Genomic DNA, 18,862 nt, shown 5'->3' on the forward strand with positions numbered 1-18,862 from the left:
GAATCTTCTGACGAGGGTCTTTGACTTGAAACGTTAACTCTTTTTCACTTTCCACGGATGCTGCCTGCCCTGCTGTGTGTTTACAGCATTTTCTGTTTTAATCTCGAGATAATTTTGAGAATTGCTGAGAAAATGTTAAGAATTTTAGTTTCTAATTAAATGAAATCGATTTTTGGAAATAGATCATCCCTTTGCAACTCTCCATATCTTCCCCGTGACCCCCTTGTCTTTCATGTGGACAAAATACATAAATTGTGATAGACACCAAAGGCTCAGTGACGTAGACTTTGGAGATCACCAAGCAGACATCAGCATTAAAAGCTGATTAGCCTGCAGACCAACTGCTTTCTCAAGGTTCCACTACCACTACTCACCCTGCCAACACAGGTCCTTGTCATGGGGCATCCAGTAATACACATTTGGTCTATTTTGGAATTAACCCTTTTCTTCTCCTCCTTTGGCTGCAGTACATTACACCCGCTGTAGATCACCTGTGAGTCTGTCCTGCACCATTTATCTGGAATACTGCCTCTGTCCTTTCATTGACTGAGAGTTATTTCCCCCTATTGTATCGAGTTCCGTATCAACCCTCCCCATGTTGTGTGTTCCCTACTCAAGTGATCACACTCTTAGCAGTACTTTAGCAGCCACTTCTCGGTATTTCAGCGCTTCATCTTGTTTCCTGCACTCATTCCTCACATTACTCCACTCTTAAGTTTCCTAACCCACTCTCTTCCTTCTCACTTCTACCTTAGACCTTTTCTTCCGCTACGCTTTCCACCCCGCTTACTCTTCAACCTCCCTTCAGTTTGGCCTGAACACAGTCCCGTTACTCTCGCGAACAATGCCTCTCACCACCCACCAGCATTCATGTGGAGGAGAGCTACAACAAACCTCGCAGCGCTCTCAGGACGACGCAAATTTTTAACACAAATCCCACATCTCAAGCACATTGGTGTATTAGATCTTCGAACTCGTGAATTGGGAACACATGAATGAAGCGTGAAATAGAAAATATATTTTCTTTCATAGTAATGGTTAACATTTATAATTTGTGCTGTTTAAATTCTGCGTTTGGAAATCAAAACACTCGGGTAGGTCCAGTTTAGCAACCACAGTATTTTAAAGACTGTCGCCTTAAACATTGGAAGACCACCTGCAAGCGGCAATCTGTAGGTCCTTAAAAATGACAAAATACTCCCTGTTCAAAATTCGGAGAGCAAAGTATTAATTCCAGTTTATGATCCTCTGGCTGCAATGCAAAGTGGTGGTTAAACTTGGTGTATTAAGACCAGGCGGAAGTGTTCGGTTCAGGGGCGGCACCAGGCGAGGCGCGGACTCCAGACTCACAGTACGAATCGAGGCAGAGTAGCAATATGACGGCTGCGAGGCAGAGTCAACTCTCTGCACCTTTGCCACTTTAAATAAACCCCTCCCCAGCTCTTTAAGAAGAGCGTTTGCAGGATTGTGAGCACTCGCTTCAAGCCCTGGACGTAAAAGATTAAGAAGTTTGGGATCTGTGTGTCCGAGCGTGTGGAAGTTGTGCGGCTGCAGCCCCGGGCTGAGGTGAGTGCTGCAGCGGGAAGGTTACCCGGGAGCCGAGGCGCGAGGCTGATTGACGCGGCGGGAGCGCAGCACGAGAGCGATGGGGCTCCCGACTCTCGAGTTCACCGACTGCTCGCTGGACAGCCCGGACTTCAGGGATCGCCTCAAAGCACACGAGATTGAGTTGGAGCGCACCAACAAGTTCATCAAGGAGCTCATTAAAGACGGCATCATGCTGATTAACGCGCTGAAAAGTAAGTCGATGTTTCTTACACAAAAAAAATAAACTTTAGAGTTGAAGGCTGTGGGAAAAAAATTGAATGAACGGGAAGAGCTCCCCTGGTGGTTCGGGCTTGGCAAACGAGCTTGTGGCGATGGGCTTTTTGTTAAAGCTATCGAAGTTTGAGAAGCATTTTATTAGAGGAATTTAAAAAAATGTTTGGCTGGTGTATTTAGAACATCGCGAAAGGAGTATGTGATAAACTTTTTATATTTTATTTGAATAACTGGAAATAGCAACCGCCGGAAATTCCTTTGTACATACGAGGGAGATAAGTTGGTAAATTAGGGACGTTTAGTAATGATGAAACTGGATGATGGATTGCAGTAACACAAAACAAAAGGAAGAGAGAGCTCAGATAGCTAGATAATTGGAAGCAAGCTAGTGCTCTCACAGAAGAGGGTTCCAATATTCAGGGCACATTCAGGAGACTATATAATTTAGCCCCTTTATCAGTGATGGGGAAGATACTGTTAGTTTTACTCGAACTTGAAAAAGGGCTGTAGAAACCCAAGTTTGACGGATTGTTTGAAGAAGTGGCTTAAAGGAATCTACAAAAATAACGTGGCGGTGTAATGTATATGTGCCTACAGATTGGATTGCACTGTGTAAGGCAAGGTCACCATTACTCTGTATCACGTTAGTACTCATCTTTGGTGAAATTGTTATCTTTGTAAAATTGGATTCGATACCGCTGGTTGGAATCCGTGCTAGCGCTTTTAACATTTGTGCAGTGTCAAATGTAGTGCTGCACCTTTTGGCTGCCAACACCCAAAATTTGATCTGCAGCATTGAGAGAATGACCATGGTCTGACTTTAAAAGAAAACAAGAATTACATCATGCTCATCTGAGACAGGTATTGCACTTGTCAGCCTCATTTTGCATTGCTCAAGATACTTACAAACTGTTTGGTCCATCAATAATTAGAGCCTTTTTTGTTTATGGACCATAGTGCAAAATGCTATGATCTCTGCTCTTTGGTCATCCGCACATTGCTGCAGCACAGACCCATGATGAAGGATGCAATACGTGTAGTCAGAGGATAAGGTGGAGAAAGGATAAAAGCCTGATTAAAGAAATAGAATAGGAATTAGTGATAGATTATCGAACAGTTGGAACGAGCCAAATGGCATTCTACATAAATATTTTGGATTCCTGAACCTAAACCAGAATGGGCCTTTTGTTTTGGAATTTGTTGTCTTTCTACTTGGAAATTTGGCCCTTTGTCTTGGGTGCATGCTATAGCACTAATACCCTTCACGTCCTGCATTGCTCACTGTCCCCAACCCCCAACATGCCTATTGATCCTGGTGAATGGTGGAGCAGGCATGAGGGGCTGAAGGGCCCACTTGCTGCTATTTCTTATGCTCTTAAGGGCCATGGGAGGATGAAGTGGCAACAGAAGAAGGGGCTTCATACAAAACAGTCAATGCATCTGCTGAGGTGGGCATCCCCAGGAAATAGTCTATAAAACTTTTCTTAAAAATAAAGTGGTGTAGACTTTGACTATATGCTATGTGTTGGGATAGGGATCGCTGATTTTTGAGACTACAACCTAATTTATATTTGGCAGATGAACTGCAGGACATCAAACAGGCATTCCAAAGCCATTTGCCAAACTGAAGCCAAACTGGGTTTGAGCTGGCACTTGCAAGGTAACTACAGTTCACTGTTGTACAGTGAATGTCCCAGGCAGTAGCAGCTTAAATCATGTTTCTGGGTCTATAGGTTCAAAAACAATTCAACAGTTGCCTTCACTCTTAAATCATCCAAGAAACTGAATTGTGCCAGATTAGAAATCATCCAAGAAAAGTATAATAATGGAGAAAGTTCGAGAGGAATGCACAACAGTTATCTGACAGGTATTTCAGAGGCTGCAAAGCCTGGAACAGCCACCCATTGTTCATCCTTACAAATCTCTTTGGGCTATCACCTTTCCTGGCCTCTGTTAGTTAGAAACTACCTCCTGCAAAGATTCAATGTCAGACATTAATGTCGAACACTATCTTGGCTGCTGTGAGAGGAAGTTAGATATGGAATAACTCTGAAATTGTGTGGGGAACAAAACCGAACTAGAGCCAAAATCAAATTGGTTAAATAGATCGAATAGGATAACTGTGAAAGCTCTTGCAATGAATTTTAAATAATTACCTAGCTCCATAGCAGTGATTTTAAGAGATTATTCCTTTGAGTCATCAATGAACTACTGCAAGATTTTCAAAATGCCACTGGATCCAAAAATTTGTAGGTGGATAACCTCCATGGAGTCACCGACCAGCATTAGCTTTGGATAGCTGGTGAGTCTGGGGGTACGGCCTCAGTAATTGCCAAGACCATTTAGGGCTAGAACCAGCCACTTATGGCAGTGAAAGCACCCTGCTGGATCTGGCCTAATCAAAAATCATGAAAAGATCTAACCCATTATTAAATGGAAAGTAACATCATAATGGTGAATCTGGTTAATCCTTAGAAAGATGATGACAAAATGCACTATTTTTCAGACTGGTCATTTGTCACTTACATGACGAGTGTGAGGTGATCCTTTTTGGTCAGAGGAATAAGAATACCAGGTGTTTTCTTGGAATGAAGCAGTCAAAAGTATTGTGGAAGATCAAAATGATGTGGAGATGTGGGTATAAAAGTCATTAAAAATAACAACACAAGTGAACAAAGCCAGATGCAAAAAAGCACTGGGCTTCATTTCTGGAATATGATTATAAAACTGCAAAGTTAGATTAAACTTGTAAAACAACTTGGTTACTCCACATTTTTGATTCTGTGCAATAGTTGGGGTCCCTGTAGGGAAAATGTAAATGGAGGCCCTGGAGGAGGTGCAGAAAATATTTACAAGGAAGACTGATATTAATTGCTGTCAAGGATGACTGATTAAGGCTGGGGTTCTATACCAGAGAAAAGTGATTTAGTAAAGGTCTTAATAATTACAAATATATTCAATAGAGTTTATTCAATTTTGAATTCTCTCCTATAGTGAGGATTTTTCCACATGGGGAAGCCCAAAACTAGATGGATTTGGGCTAATAAATGGATAGAGTGATAATAATATGATTAAATTTCTCATACAAATGGAGGGTGCAATAGTTAGATTTAAAACCAGTGTATTATGCCTAAAGAAGGGAGACTACAATGGAATGAGGGAGGAGTTGGCTAGCATAGACTGGGAACACAGGCTATATAGAGGGGCAGTTGAGGAACAGTGGAAGACTTTCAAAGAGATTTTTCATGGTGCTCAACAGTATATTCCGGTTAAAAGCAAGGACAGTGAGGGTTGGGAGAGCCAGCCTTGGATAACTAAGGAAATAAAAGAAGGCATCAAGCTCATGCATACAAAGTTGCCAAGAGTAGTGGGAAGCTGGAAGATAGGGAAGACTTTAAAAATCAACAAAGAACCACTAAGCAAGCAATAAGGAAAGGGAAGATAGATAATGAAAAATATAAGAACAGATAGTGAAAGTTTTTACAATTATAAAACATAAAAGGGTGGCTAAAGTGAATGTAGGTCCCTTGGAAGATGAGAAGGGGGAATTAATATTGGGTAATGTGGAAATGGCCAAGGCCTCGAATGACTAACTTGTGTTGGTCTTTACGGTGGAGGGCACGTCTAACATGTGAAAGAGAGATGTTATGGAAGCGATGGGAGGCGACGACCTCAATACAATTGCCGTCACTAAAGAGGTAGTGACAAGCAAACTAGTGGGCCTAAAGGTAGACAGGTCCCCTGGTCCTGATGGGATGCACCACAGGGTACTGAAAGAAATGGTGGAGGTTATAGGAGAAGCGTTTGTGATAATTTACCGAAGCTCTTTGAACTCTAGGCGGGTCCCAGTGGATTGGATGACAGTGAATGTCATGCCACTGTTTAAAAAAGGATGTAGGCAAAAGGCAGGTAGCTATAGGGCAGTTAGCTTAGCGTCTGTAGTTGGGAAAATGCTTGAAGCTATCATTAAGAAAGAAATAGTGAGACATCTGGATAGAAGTGGTTCCATCAGGCAGACACAGCATGGATTCAGGAAGGGCAGATCCTGTTTGACAAACTTACTGGAGTTCTTTGAGGATATGATGAGCGCAATGGATAGAGGGGAACAGGTGGATGTTGTATACTTGGATTTCCAGAAGGTGTTCGATATGGTGCTGCATAAAAGACTTATCCATAAAATAAGGATGCGTGGAGTTGGGGTAATGTACTAGCATGGATAGAAGATTGGTTGAGCAATATATAAGGCAGAGAGTTGGGATAAATGTGTGTTTCTCTGGTTGGCAATCAGTGGTGAGCGGGCTGCTGCAGGGGTTAGTGCTGGGCCCACAACTGTTCATGAATTACGTTAACGATTTGGAAGAGGGGGCCGAGTGTAGTGCATCTAAATTTGCCGATGACACTAAATTGAGTGTAAAAGCAAATTGCGCAGAGGATGCAGAGAGTCTGCAGAGAGATATAGATAGGTTAAGTGAGTGGGCAAGGGTCTGGCAGATGGAGTACAATGTTGGTAAATGTGAGGTCATCCACTTTGGAAGGAAAAATTGAAGATCAGATTATTATTTAAATGGTGAAAGATTGCAGCATGCTGTTGTTCAGAGGGACTTGGGAGTGCTTGTGTATGAATTGCAAAAGGTTGGTTTGCAGGTGCAACAGGTTATCAAGAATGCAAATGGAATGTTGGCCTTCATTGCTCGAGGGAACAGTGAAGTTATGCTGCAACTGTACAGGGTACTGGTGAGGCCACACCTGGAGTACTGCGTGCAGTTCTGGTCTCCTTGAGGAAAGATGTACTGGCTTTGGAGGCAGTGCAGAGGAGGTTCATCAGGTTGATTCCAGAGATGAGGGGATTAGCCTATGAGGAGAGATTGAGTTGCCTGGGACTATACTCACTGGAATTCAGAAAAATGAGAGAAACATTAAAGAAGCATATAAACATATGTTATGACATAATAAGTTTATGAAAGGGATAGATAAGGTAGAGGCAGGAAGGTTGTTTCCACTGGTAGGTGAGACTAGAAATAGGGGACATAGCCTCAAGATTCAGGAGAATAGATTTAGGACGGAGATGAGGAGAAACTGCTTTTCCCAGAGAATAGTGAATCTGTGGAATTCTTTGCCCAGGGAAGCAGTAGAGGCTACCTCACTAAATATATTTAAGACATGGTTAGATAGATTTTTGTATAGTAGGGGAATTAATGGTTATGGGGAAAAGGCAGGTTGGTGGATCAGAGTCCACAGCCAGATCAGCCATGATCTTATTTGAATGGTGGAGCAGGCTTGACGGGCCAGATGGCCTACTCCTGCTCCTATTTCTTATGTTATATTGTGAAGCATAACTACTGGTGTGCACCTCATGGCTGTGTGCCCTGTTTCTATGCTGTTATATTCTTTACAATTCCATATAATTTGCATGTGTTTATAACTTTTAAGGGAATGCATTTCTGCTTCTCTTAAAGTATATGCTATTGTGGGAGAAGAAATTTACATTTTTGTGGTGCTCTTTTCACAATTTTAGGATGAGCACAGTCCTCAGAAGCATTAAGTGCTTTTAAGTGTGGTCATTATGCAGCCTAGGGAAACGTGGAAGTGAGTTTATGCACAGCTTGGGCCCACAATCCTCAAAAAGATTAAAGACTAGATAATCAATTTTAGCTGTTGGTTGAGGAACAAATATTGTTCCTTGTTCTTTTTTTTGAATAGTGCCAAAGGCTCTTTCACATCTATTTGATATGTGAGATAGTGCCTTGGTTTATTGAACTATCTGAAAGATGGCAGGGTCAGCAGTGCAGCATTCCCTGGGAGTTGTTCTGAAGTATGAACCTGAATTAAATGCACTTCTTTGGATTGAAGCTTGAACCTGTAAACTTCTGAATTGGATCCCAAGACTGATATCTCTGCATTTATTTATCTTATTGCAAAGTTCTGAAGGATTATAAATGAATCATATTTATAACATGGTGCTGCATCTACTGCCCTAGGTTTTGTTACTGTTGGAAAGATGATTTTACTAACTTTAGAAGTGCCTACAACAGCCATGATGAAATAACTTGTGTTCCTCTACAGAATGTAGTATGAGAAAAGTGAGCGTAGGTTGTTTCAACTGACATCATTCATCTGTGGTGTTTTTTTTGTCCCTGGCCAGGATCTTCTTAACCAGCTTTTGAACTGCACAAGTTTATGAAAGCACAATTGTTTGTGGTTGATAACGCAGAATTTTTTTCTTCAATGCAAAAGTTGTTAATTCCACTTTGGCTTGAAGCAATTCTCATTTTAAAAATATGGAATGTTTAAATATAAGCCTGTAGGATCTTTTTCAGTCTCTTATCCTTGTATTGTGTAATTCATTTTGGATTTAAAAGGACAGATGCAAGTTTTTTTTAAGTAGTTTAAAAACTAGGAATAGCCTCTGTGGACATTATCTGGATAAATGACTAAAATGTAATTGTCAGGTACATTGTTTTTTTAAAAATGTTTAATGGAATATTTGTCTTTAAATCTGGAGAAATAGACTATAAAGGGATGGAAGATTTTAAACAGCTGTACAAGCCTTGGTTTGACCACATCTGGAGAACTATTTGCATATAGATCAGTGCCAGAAAGGAGATACTGCCCTTGGTAGGAGCGCAGCACTAATTCACTGGAATTTCACCAGGATTCTGAGGATTATAATTTATGAAAATACTTAAGCCTCTACTTTCTGTAATATCCAAGATTAAAATATAGTTTTTTGTTTTTAAGATTTCCTAAGCAACTGATAGTCTGGATGGAGAGAAACTATTTTCCACTGGTGGAGCCTAGGATGAGACAATATTACATTAAAATAGGTATCGGGAGAAAAGTTGGGAAATGTTTCTCTGTATAAAGGATGTTTAAAAATGTGAGAATACCTGCTGCAAAAGCAATAGATGCCTATTCTGTCAGTAAATCTGAGATTGATAGATTTTTGGGAGTTGGAAGCATGAAAACGTATGGCTGCTTTCGCTCCGCTATTGTGCATTGAGAGAGAGAGTATCTAGGGAAGAGTGATCATGATGGGGGTGAGGGGGGATACTGGTATTTTGAGGGTACTGGGTTTGGAGGAAGAGTGGTTTTGTTGAAATGCATAAAATTTCTGAGGGGCTACAGAGTAGATGCAGAGAGGATCTTTTCCCTAGCTTGGGAATTTGGATGTAAGGCTTACAGTCTCAGAATAAAGGGTCAACCTTTCAGGGCTTGAGAATTTACTTCAGTCATCCTTCATTTTCTCAAAATTGAAAGATTATAGGCACATTTTACTTGATATCTCCTTGTGAGACAATGTTTTGTATGCAATGTAAAATTGGTGAACATTTACGGCACTCCCCCTAAGAGAGCAGTGAGCTGAGAGCAGAAGTGCTCAGTGTTTAGTGGTAGAAGAATGTGGATTTGGGCCATATCTGAGAAGCAAAGTTTGAAGAATACACCTGCAATGAGAAGATAGTAAGGATTATATTTAGGAAGAATGACAAAATAGGGTGAACATTTTCTGTGAACTTTAGACCTTGTGTGAGTGTTCAGCTAGGGAGCTCAGCAATGTCAGAGATGCTTGGACGAATTTGGAAAAACTGAACTTTGATTTTACCCTGTTATAATGTGAATTTCCAAATGGTATGCATTCTTATTTGTAGTATTGGAATGTTATCACTAATTAGAAATAGCTTATTCTATTTAAAAGGATGTGAAAAATGGTAAATCCTGGGTATTAAAATGGAAAAGTCAAGGACAAATGAGTGAGTGAGTTAGCTCACTATACTTTCAGATCTGCTAAAGTAAAATCTAATTTGGACTACTGCCATTTTCTGCTGCTGTAAGGGTCCTATTAAGTTGGACAATCTTGGCCCATTTCCTAATTCCCACAAAGGGGGTGTTTAGACAATCAATCGTGTGTCAGGGTAAAATTAAAGTTGAGCTTTTCAGTTCCTACCAACATCTTTGACATTACTGAGCTCCCAGCTGCACACTTGGCAATTTGTTCCTTGAATACCGGATATCTTGGTCTTTTTCCATTAATTTGCTAATTTTTCTGTGTGAAGTTTGTGGAGTCTAAAGTTTGGAAATGACTCGATGTTTTTTTCCTTGTTGAAAAATAAATTTAATAATTCTGTTTGTGCCAACAACTTGACATGTGCAAATCATAGTTTCATAATGTATACTGATTTGCACAGATAAAAATAACTTGGCCACCACTGGTCTGCAGAATAAAACTGCCCTAACATAAATATAATCTGGCAGTCTTTAAGAGCCTACAGGATTGATGGTGTGGGAAATGGGAATAACTGGCTTGGTTTTCTTTGAAGCTGCGAAAGAAATACACTGTTGAGAACTTGGAACCAGACAGAGGGAACTGGTTGTGCTATTTCTGACGCGAGGTGCTGAAAGTGATCATTTTGCTTTGACCACAAGATATCACAGAAGGTACTAAACTTTAATTTCACAATGTCAGTCTTTAAATGATTTGAGAATCTGAATTAATATTATGGTAATTACAGATTTGACCACAATCTTCACTGTGACAAGTGCTACAGATTTTAACATTTGAACTAAATATCATTGGTTTACATTTTACATTAGTGAACTTTTAGTAGAAACAGAATATGTGATATAATGCCCAAGGCGCCTGCAAAGTGCTTACAGACTTCAGAGCTGCATGTTTTGAATTGGTGTGGTGAAAAATTCCCAACATTGCCATTGTGGGTATACTATCTATAGATTCTATATTACTAAGTTTTTGGGACAATTATGAAGAAATGTTTTTGAAGTAAATTGGTAAAATATGTTTGAGTTTTCACATTGATGAGAAGGTTTGTCAGAATTGTATAGTTATTCCAAAAAAAAATTTGAAGGAAAGCTTATCAGAAGAGTTGACTGCTTCATATTTTGTGAAGATGGTTATATTGAAATGCTTTTTTGTCATAGTTCAATTTGGTTTTGAAATTTCTTTAGTTTAGCAATATATGTTGCTGTGGGTTGATTATGGAATGTGTGAGCAATTGATGAATCAGAAAACGCTGTGCAATTTTTCGATGCCTCAAACTGGTTTGACTGATATTCCAGATCATGTTGTGCCCTATTCTGAAATTTGAAAATTGGAAACCATTTCCTGTTCGGGTTAGTATTCTGTATAGGCAAGCCCTCCATTACGGCCGTTTGGTTTATGGGGATTTGCCTTTATGGAATTCACAAATCACTACCCAAAACTTTGAGATATGGAATAAAATTTGCTCTCATGGAATTTGTTTTGTTGGGGGGGGGGAGAGGTGTGGTGGGGAACAAATTCTCACAATTTATTTTTTTGAATTCACTTTTATTAATGCATGTGCAGAATACATGGCTTTGTGTTAGGTAAATCAAGTTACAGCCTGTTATCTAGGAATACAACTACCGTGTAAGGCTGGGTTGCCTGTATGCAAACATGTTACACCTAAATCACATATTTTCTTCATTACACAATGCTTCCTGTATTGTAAATGTAGGTGAATAACATGCATAGTTATGCTTGGTGCAAGTTCTTTATTCTTTTAAACAGCAGCTAATTGTGAATGAAGAAATCGGGAATATAAAAAGTAAAGGCAAGGTAAATGGGTAGATGAAGAAAACTATTAGAGAAATAAAAAGATGAATGATTCTATTGTGAGCAATCAAAAAATTTACCAATTAAATGAGATAGGCAACTTGCTCTAAAATAGATGTGAAGTTGATGAGCTGGCTTCTGACATTTTTCCCCCACTGATCAGCTTATTAATAAAAGCAATATAAGAACGCCTTTTTACACTAAAAGACTCATAAACATTTCCAGGTAAGTTACTAATTTACCACAAAATTGCTGGTGTAGTTATAGAAGTCCTTAGAAAAGCTTGTTCAGATGTCTCTGTAACTTTGGAAATTTGAGCTTTAATTTGGAATAGTTGGCTGAGGGTTGAATTGTTGGGTTAGTCTTCATAGATTACATTTTTCTTTTAGTAAATATTTTGTTAAATCTTGATTGGTTGTAGTCCATGTCATTCACAACAAGCTCCTTACTTTGAAACAAGAATTGAGACTTTTTGATCTATTCCTCTAGATTCAAATAACTACCATTGGGAGAAATAGAGAACCTTTGGAATAGTCATGATTATAAATGTTGAGAAAACTGGTAGAAAATGTGCATGTCGCTTGGGCCCGAAGAACAGCTGGCATGTGTTTCACGAGTTCTTTTTTTTCACTTGTTGTTCAGCAAGGCCAGGACTTGTGCATTTGACAGCATGTTTCTGATGTCAGTCAGAATCAGGTTTATTATCACTGACTTGTGTTGTGAAATTTGTTGTTTTGCAGCTATATTGCAAAGACATAAAAATTACTATAAATTATAAAATGGTGCACTAAAAGGAATAACGAGGTAGTGTTCATGAACCATTCAGAAATCTGATTGCGCAGGGGAAGAAGCTGTTCCTAAATCATTGAGTGTGTGTCTTCAGGCTCCTGTACCTCCTCCCTGATGGTAGTAACGAGAAGAGAGCACGTCCCGGATGGTGAGGGTCCTTAGTGATGGATGCTGCCACTTTGAGGCACCATCTCTTGAAGATGTCCTCGATGGTGGGGAGGGTTGTGTCCATGATGAAGCTGGCTGAGTCTACAAAACTCTTCAGCCTCTTGCAATCCTGTGCATTGGAGTCTCTGTACCAGGCGGTGATACAACCAGTCAGAATGCTTTCCACCATACATATAGAAATTTACAAGAGTCTTTGGTGACACACCAAATCGCCTCAAACTCCTAACGAAGTAGAGCTGCTGGTGTGTCTTCTTCTTGATTCCATTAATGTGTTGGGCCCAGGGCAGCTCCTCTGAGATGTTGATGCCCAAGAACTTACTGTCCTGGACTTGCTGCCATTTAAAAGGCTAAATGAAAAGGAACGACTGACATTACCAGCAAGGTTCAGCCTTTGAACTTGTTTTCTTTCTTTTCTGAGTATCCCATCTTTTTATGTTTTTATTCAACCTTTTCTTTTTGCCACTATGATTTGTGTTGCCTAATCTGTCCTTATTCTTTCCTACCTCTCTACAACTTTTGGCTGTAGATTATATTGTTCTCTTTGAGCTCACCTCTTTGGATCCCTCTTCTTACCCTATGCACAATTATGCCTTGGCACAGAGCAGGCTTTCGTAGATTGAAGTCGTCATCTTCGGCCTCTGCAAAAATCTGTCCCCCATCAACTGTCTCAAGCTAATAAACTACTAATACCTTTGGTACCTACCCTGTTCAACTCAACTGATCTTGTATTTCCTTCTGTCACAAAAAAAGACATTCTTCTACCTGTCCATCCCCTCCTCCCCCCCCCCCCCCCCCCCCCCCCCCCCCCCCCCCCCCCCCCCCCCCCCCCCCATCTCTGCACTTTTGTATTGGCACAGCAGCTGGTAAAACCACGAGCCATGCCATTTTCAAATCTTGCCTGGATTTTGTTCGTTTTCAGACTTGTTAGCTGCAAATTCTGCTCGCGTCTGTGCTTGCTGATATAAACTGACTTGCTTTATGGGATTGTAAATTATTATAACTATAACTTTGAGGCCCAGTTAGTTACATTCTGAGAACTACTGAATGGCTTAGTTTTCATTGCTACTTGTGTGTTTGATAAAGGTATTCTGTGAATGAAAAAACCTTCATTAATTGTATGATAAAATACATGCTTAAGTATAAACTGTGCTTCCTGTTCCTTGCCTACTGCTGTTGGAATGCATGAACATTATAGTTCAACCCACTATGCCACCTTAGTCCTAGCCTAACATAACAGCTTCTAATATCAGGCATCATGGTCCTCAACGTTAAGGACTTTCTTGATTTCAGCACCTCTTAACCCTCAGAAGCCTTTGTCTGCTTCTCTGAAATGCCCCAGTCATGAGATTTCCTGTCTTCTCACAGAGAAAGCCTGTCGGCATCAGCCCATTTGTGAACAAACCAAGCTACAAGCCCAGCAACCTAATGATGATTTAAGAGCCAAATGATCCTCAAAATTTTATTATCTCACATGATTCACTTCATATTTATTACCAAATCTAGCCATGTCCACTTTCTGTCACAGTGCAGTTCCTTGAGTTTTGTATCCCAGTTTAGTTTCCAACTTGGGTTTCCAGTACTAGGTCATTTCCAGTTTTATATTTTGTTAATGGTTTGTTCTCTTTTCCTTCTGTCCCATGTATGCTTAGTTCCAGCTTTTTTGCTTAAAAAATTAATGTTTCATATTCTTTCATAATAGAAGTGAATTAAGAGTGCTAGATACATGTGAGTTGTACAGATTTGTGAGATAGAAATAATGCCAAAAGTCACTGGTTGATGGGAGAAGCAAATAATAGCCACAGAGAACAATGTACAGAACATTAGTGTAAGGAGTAATATAAAAGGATGGCATTGGAAAAGGAACATAGTGATCGTCACATGTAGGCAGAATTTAATGCATAGAAGATCAACTTTATTTTAATATATCAAGTGTTGGATAACAAATGACATTAGAAAATAGTATTTCTTCATATGCTAATATTGTTGTGTGAGAACTGTGATTACCTGTACCACAGCTATGCAAGAGTGATCAGTGTTTGATATGCATATACATTTGAACCTTTCTGTACATGGACATTATAATTATCTCAGAAATACTTGCCATCCCTCTTATTTTAATTCATCAACATTTTAGGCATGCTGCTTATTGAAATAGTTTAGTAAAACCATCCCATCTTTGCTTTCTTTTGATGTAGTTATATTTTAATTTATTTTGGAAACCTTTCTCTCCTTGTAACATGTTTTGTTGTGGAGAATGTGTTAGTCAGTTTGATAAGGGAACAACTATTGTGTATAGACATGGTACAAAGAAAAAGGTTTGTTTTTTTTTGGATTAGAAATATAACCTATGAATTTCATTATTTCACCAGGATTTTGCAATCAGCAGTGAATGAATGACAGCAATTGTGAATGAATGATGCCAGTGTGACATTAGATATGTACTTTCCAGACTTCATTATGGGTTTATGCACAGAAACCTGTCATAATTTGAAAATCAAAACAACGTGGTGCCCCCCACAGTGGATCTGATCTTGTATGATCAGATTAAGCTATGTGTTTTCTCAACCAAATGAGAATCATAGTGATGTCAAAATGTGTTTCTTCCTCTGAATATGCAATATATTAATAACTGTGAATTTAACTCTGCTTTCCAAATTCAATTCTACTGAAATTAATGGAACATAATTTTAAAAGCAGAATGCAGAAGTTACTAGTGCAGGTGACAAATGATGAATTTCCACCTTACAAATCTTAAACCAGGAAATTTCAATTACGATATTTAATTGAATTCTGGATCATGTATAGAAACAGGGAAAAATGATGAGACTGGGCATGAGAGATAAGTGTAAGGGGAAAAATGTGGTATCTCCAACAATAATAAAATCTGAAAGAATGATACTCTATTCTCATAGAATTTACTTTTCACTGTCAGTAAGGTTATAAGTTTAAAAAAAAATTACTTGTACTTGTATAAACTGGCCATGACACTTACTGTGTGTTTAGTGAGTAATCTGTGAGCATATGCCATAACTTCACATTCTTTATGTATTTTGTATGGGTGGGTAGGGTGTGTGTGAGCACAAAGGCTGCTAGGCATGCTGGAAGTTGCTGTCTAATTTACTCTTTCAAATGGGTGTATTCTTGCTATTTTCAGACTCTGATTCCAACATTCCAAAGATGTATGGGTTAGGAAGTTGTGGTCATGCTAGGTTGGCACCAGAAGCGTGACGTCACTTGCGGGCTGCCCCCAGAACACTCTACGCAAAAGATCCATTTCACTGTGTTTTGATGTACGTGTGCCTAATAAAGATATCTTATCTAATCAGGGCCATTAATTGTAGATGTTGTTTAGGTTTAAAACCTTTTGTCCTCTCATTGACAATAGTAAAACTAGTCATAGAATAAAATTCTTATAAAACTGATAATTTTGAAGAGAAACGTTTACCCCCACTCTCAATAGAAATCTTGTAAAGAAAAATGAATTAATCCTTTCATAACATGTCAGCGAACTGTCCCAAGATTTAGCAGTTCTTAGCATTGTCCAATATGGTTCTGAAGAAATCAGTAACTGATCTGTGGAGAACTCACTATTAAAGCAGTAGAAAACTGCTATTGCTTTTGGAGTAGACAGAAGGAAGTGAACTATCCCTCCTGATTTGCTGAGAAATATTTACTTGTATTTATGTCAGGGCAGGATCAAGGCTTAGCTACTATTGGTATGATAGTGGCCAGAGTTAGGAATGGAGAAATCCCTGCTAGTGAGGTATTGGAGGAATACTTTCAATTTTTTACCCCTTTTCTCAACATTTTTGTTTTCAAAGTTAAATTGAGCATTAAATTGAAGCAATATCAAAATACTGTAGAGGCTGAAATTCTGAAATTAACAACAGAAAATGCTGGAAATGCTAGTTTAAGCAGCATATGTTGAAAAAGAAATAGTTAACGTTTATGATCAAAGATCTTTCACTGAAACCTGGAATATCTGAATTTTGTTCTGAGAAAGTACTTGAACTGAAATGTTAATTCTGTTTCTATCCCTCCAGGTGTTGCTTGGGTTGTTGAGTATTTCCAACGTACTTTTTAAATTGAAGGAAATCCAGCTATCTGAAAGAAAATAGCAAGAAGAAAATATTGTTTGTAGATTCTATATAGTCTGTGCCCTTTGAGGTGACTCTCTTTTCCTGTGGAAATCTTGATGCAGATTTTTACAATTATGTTTCAGCTTGATCTTTCAAAATGTATGCGTTGATATTAGTTTACTTGATAAAGAAGTCCTAAAGATATCTGCAGCTTTGTGAAGAATGTTTTGGTAGAATGCCCATTATGAAGGCAATATTTCATTTTGAACTATGACCATAATAAGATTTTTGTGTCAATTTTACTTTTTTGATCAAGCAGCCATTAGTTCTGTTTAAACTATTTTTTTTACTGAAATGTAATTTTTGTGCTTTCAGATGAAAGTTGACCTCAATATTTCTGGCAGGAATTTGCTTTGAAGCAGCGTTCCTTGCTGAATTAAAAATGGGAGTAGTCTGTTAGAAGTGCACCTATGTTTTGTTGGTATGCAGTTTTGCTGTAGCTATTTTCTGAACGTGATTTTCTTTAAAAAAAAATTAAACTTAAAAGCAATTATGTGGTTTGCACCCAAGATGTAATTGGGTGATGGAATCAGAATTTACTGAATTCTGGTATTCATGGTAAGTGCTGGTAATTGGACTTTCTCCTATATTCTTAAGCCCAAAATATATTTTGCCCTCAAAATTGTTGGAAATGCGTCTGCAACCTTGATATGTAGCATCACTTTGTTCACCTTAAGTGATAACGCAGGCTTGAAATAAAATGGAGGAAGAATAGAGGATGTATTTGAATTGCAGTGGATGAATTCAATGACTGATTAGGTGCAGAAAGAAAAACAAATGAGAAAATGGAAAACTAGAGATGATTTTTTGACATGACGTATATTTTAAATCAGACAAAGTGGAAATACAAGTAGATAGGGTGTTAAGGAAGGCATATGGCATTGAGTAAAAGAATTAGGAAGTCTTGCTGCTGTTGAATAAAACCTTGGTTAGACTACATTTGTTCAGTTCTGGTTGCCCCCATTATAGGACAGATACGAGACTTTGGAGAGGGCACAAAAGAGGTTCACCAGGATGCTGCCTGGATTAGAGAGTTAGCTATGAGGAGAGGGACAAACTTGGACTGTTTTCTCTGGAGCGTTGGAGGTCGAGGGGGGACCTGATAGAAGTTTAAAAATTATGAGAGGTACAGATGGTTAGATAGAGCCTTTTTCCCAGGGTAGTAATGTCAAATCTAGAGGGCATAGCTTTGAGGTGAGGGAGAAATGTTTAAAGGAGATGTGCAGAGAAGTTTTTATTTTGCAGAGTTGTAGGTGCTTGAAATGCACTGCCTTGAGTTTGAATGGAGACACACTTTTAAATGCATATCATATATAGGTAAGATAGTTTAATGGTATAACTCCCAACAAATAAGTGGTCATTAAAGTTTACAACTTGCATTTAAACTTGCTGGCTCTGTTTCAGAAAACTGTGTGGTGAGGTGTACTGCTAGACAGCGAAATGAACCTATCGTGCTAAAAAATCTGCCACATTACCTGCGCATTCGTCAAGAAATGAGAGTTGAAAAAAATAAAAATAGACACAAATTTGTTTCTTTTGCATTTTCTGTGTTTATTTATTTCCCTACATGACTTCTGTAAAACCGAATTTTATTCCATATCTCGGATTTTTGGGTAGTAATTAGTGAATTCTATGAGGGCAAATCTCTGTTACCCGAACAGCCACAATGTGGGGGTCACCTATAATTTAATGGCATTTAAATGCCTCTGTAATAACTTCATGTAATTCACAAATGCAGCAGCAAAATGGAGCAAATCATCTGGTAACATGAGGCATATTGCTAGCTGATATTCGCATTAACGAATTTATATTGTTCATCTGCCATTATTTCTACTGCAAATTCTTGTTGATTTAACCAGAGAAAGTTGTCTGGTTATTTTCCTGGTTTTATCAGACCAATGACCTTGGCCAGTTTCTTGTCCTTTTTATTTGTTTCTTTAATCAAGAAGCTGACCTATCTTGAGGTAAAAATTAGCACATCTAATTAAAAATTATTCTGCTGATCGTTTAAATGACTCCATGTCTTTACGTGAGGTAATAACAATAATAAGGAACCAGTTTGGCATAAGTTTTTTTGAAATTTACGTAGTTGTATCCTTTTAATTTCGATATTTACTATTACAGTTTTTTGCTTTTCTAAGATGGGTGTTGATTTCTAGATGTGGGCCTAATCCTTTCTGCCCGACATAGGGCTTGGGCAATAAAGTGAGATCAGAGTTGTTTCTTCAATTTCTTGGCTCATCTCTTGGGGTTAAGACTGAATAACTTGCACAACAATTCTCTTGTTTCTGAGATGGCTGATGAATCCTGTGTGGTACCTAAAGACTCTGCTACAGGAAGGACATGTTGTGCTTGA

The 18,862-nt window shown here is 38.7% G+C and overlaps 1 protein-coding gene across 2 annotated transcripts in view; it reads left to right on the forward strand.

Moving 5' to 3' along the window:
* The first annotated feature begins 1,318 nt into the window (after positions 1-1,318).
* Positions 1,319-18,862, forward strand: part of arhgap42a (Rho GTPase activating protein 42a) — a 231,924-nt gene continuing 214,380 nt past the window's right edge. Inside the window, exon 1 of one of the 2 annotated variants that reach the window (XM_052026620.1) lies at positions 1,319-1,799. In XM_052026620.1, the coding sequence (XP_051882580.1) occupies positions 1,646-1,799 (154 nt within the window). In that variant the 5' untranslated portion in view covers positions 1,319-1,645. The remainder of the gene's footprint in view (positions 1,800-18,862) is intronic. The other variant, XM_052026621.1, reaches the window with a different exon arrangement.

Source organism: Pristis pectinata, chromosome 11, assembly GCF_009764475.1.
Source record: "Pristis pectinata isolate sPriPec2 chromosome 11, sPriPec2.1.pri, whole genome shotgun sequence".
Taxonomy (NCBI): Eukaryota; Metazoa; Chordata; class Chondrichthyes; order Rhinopristiformes; family Pristidae; genus Pristis; species Pristis pectinata.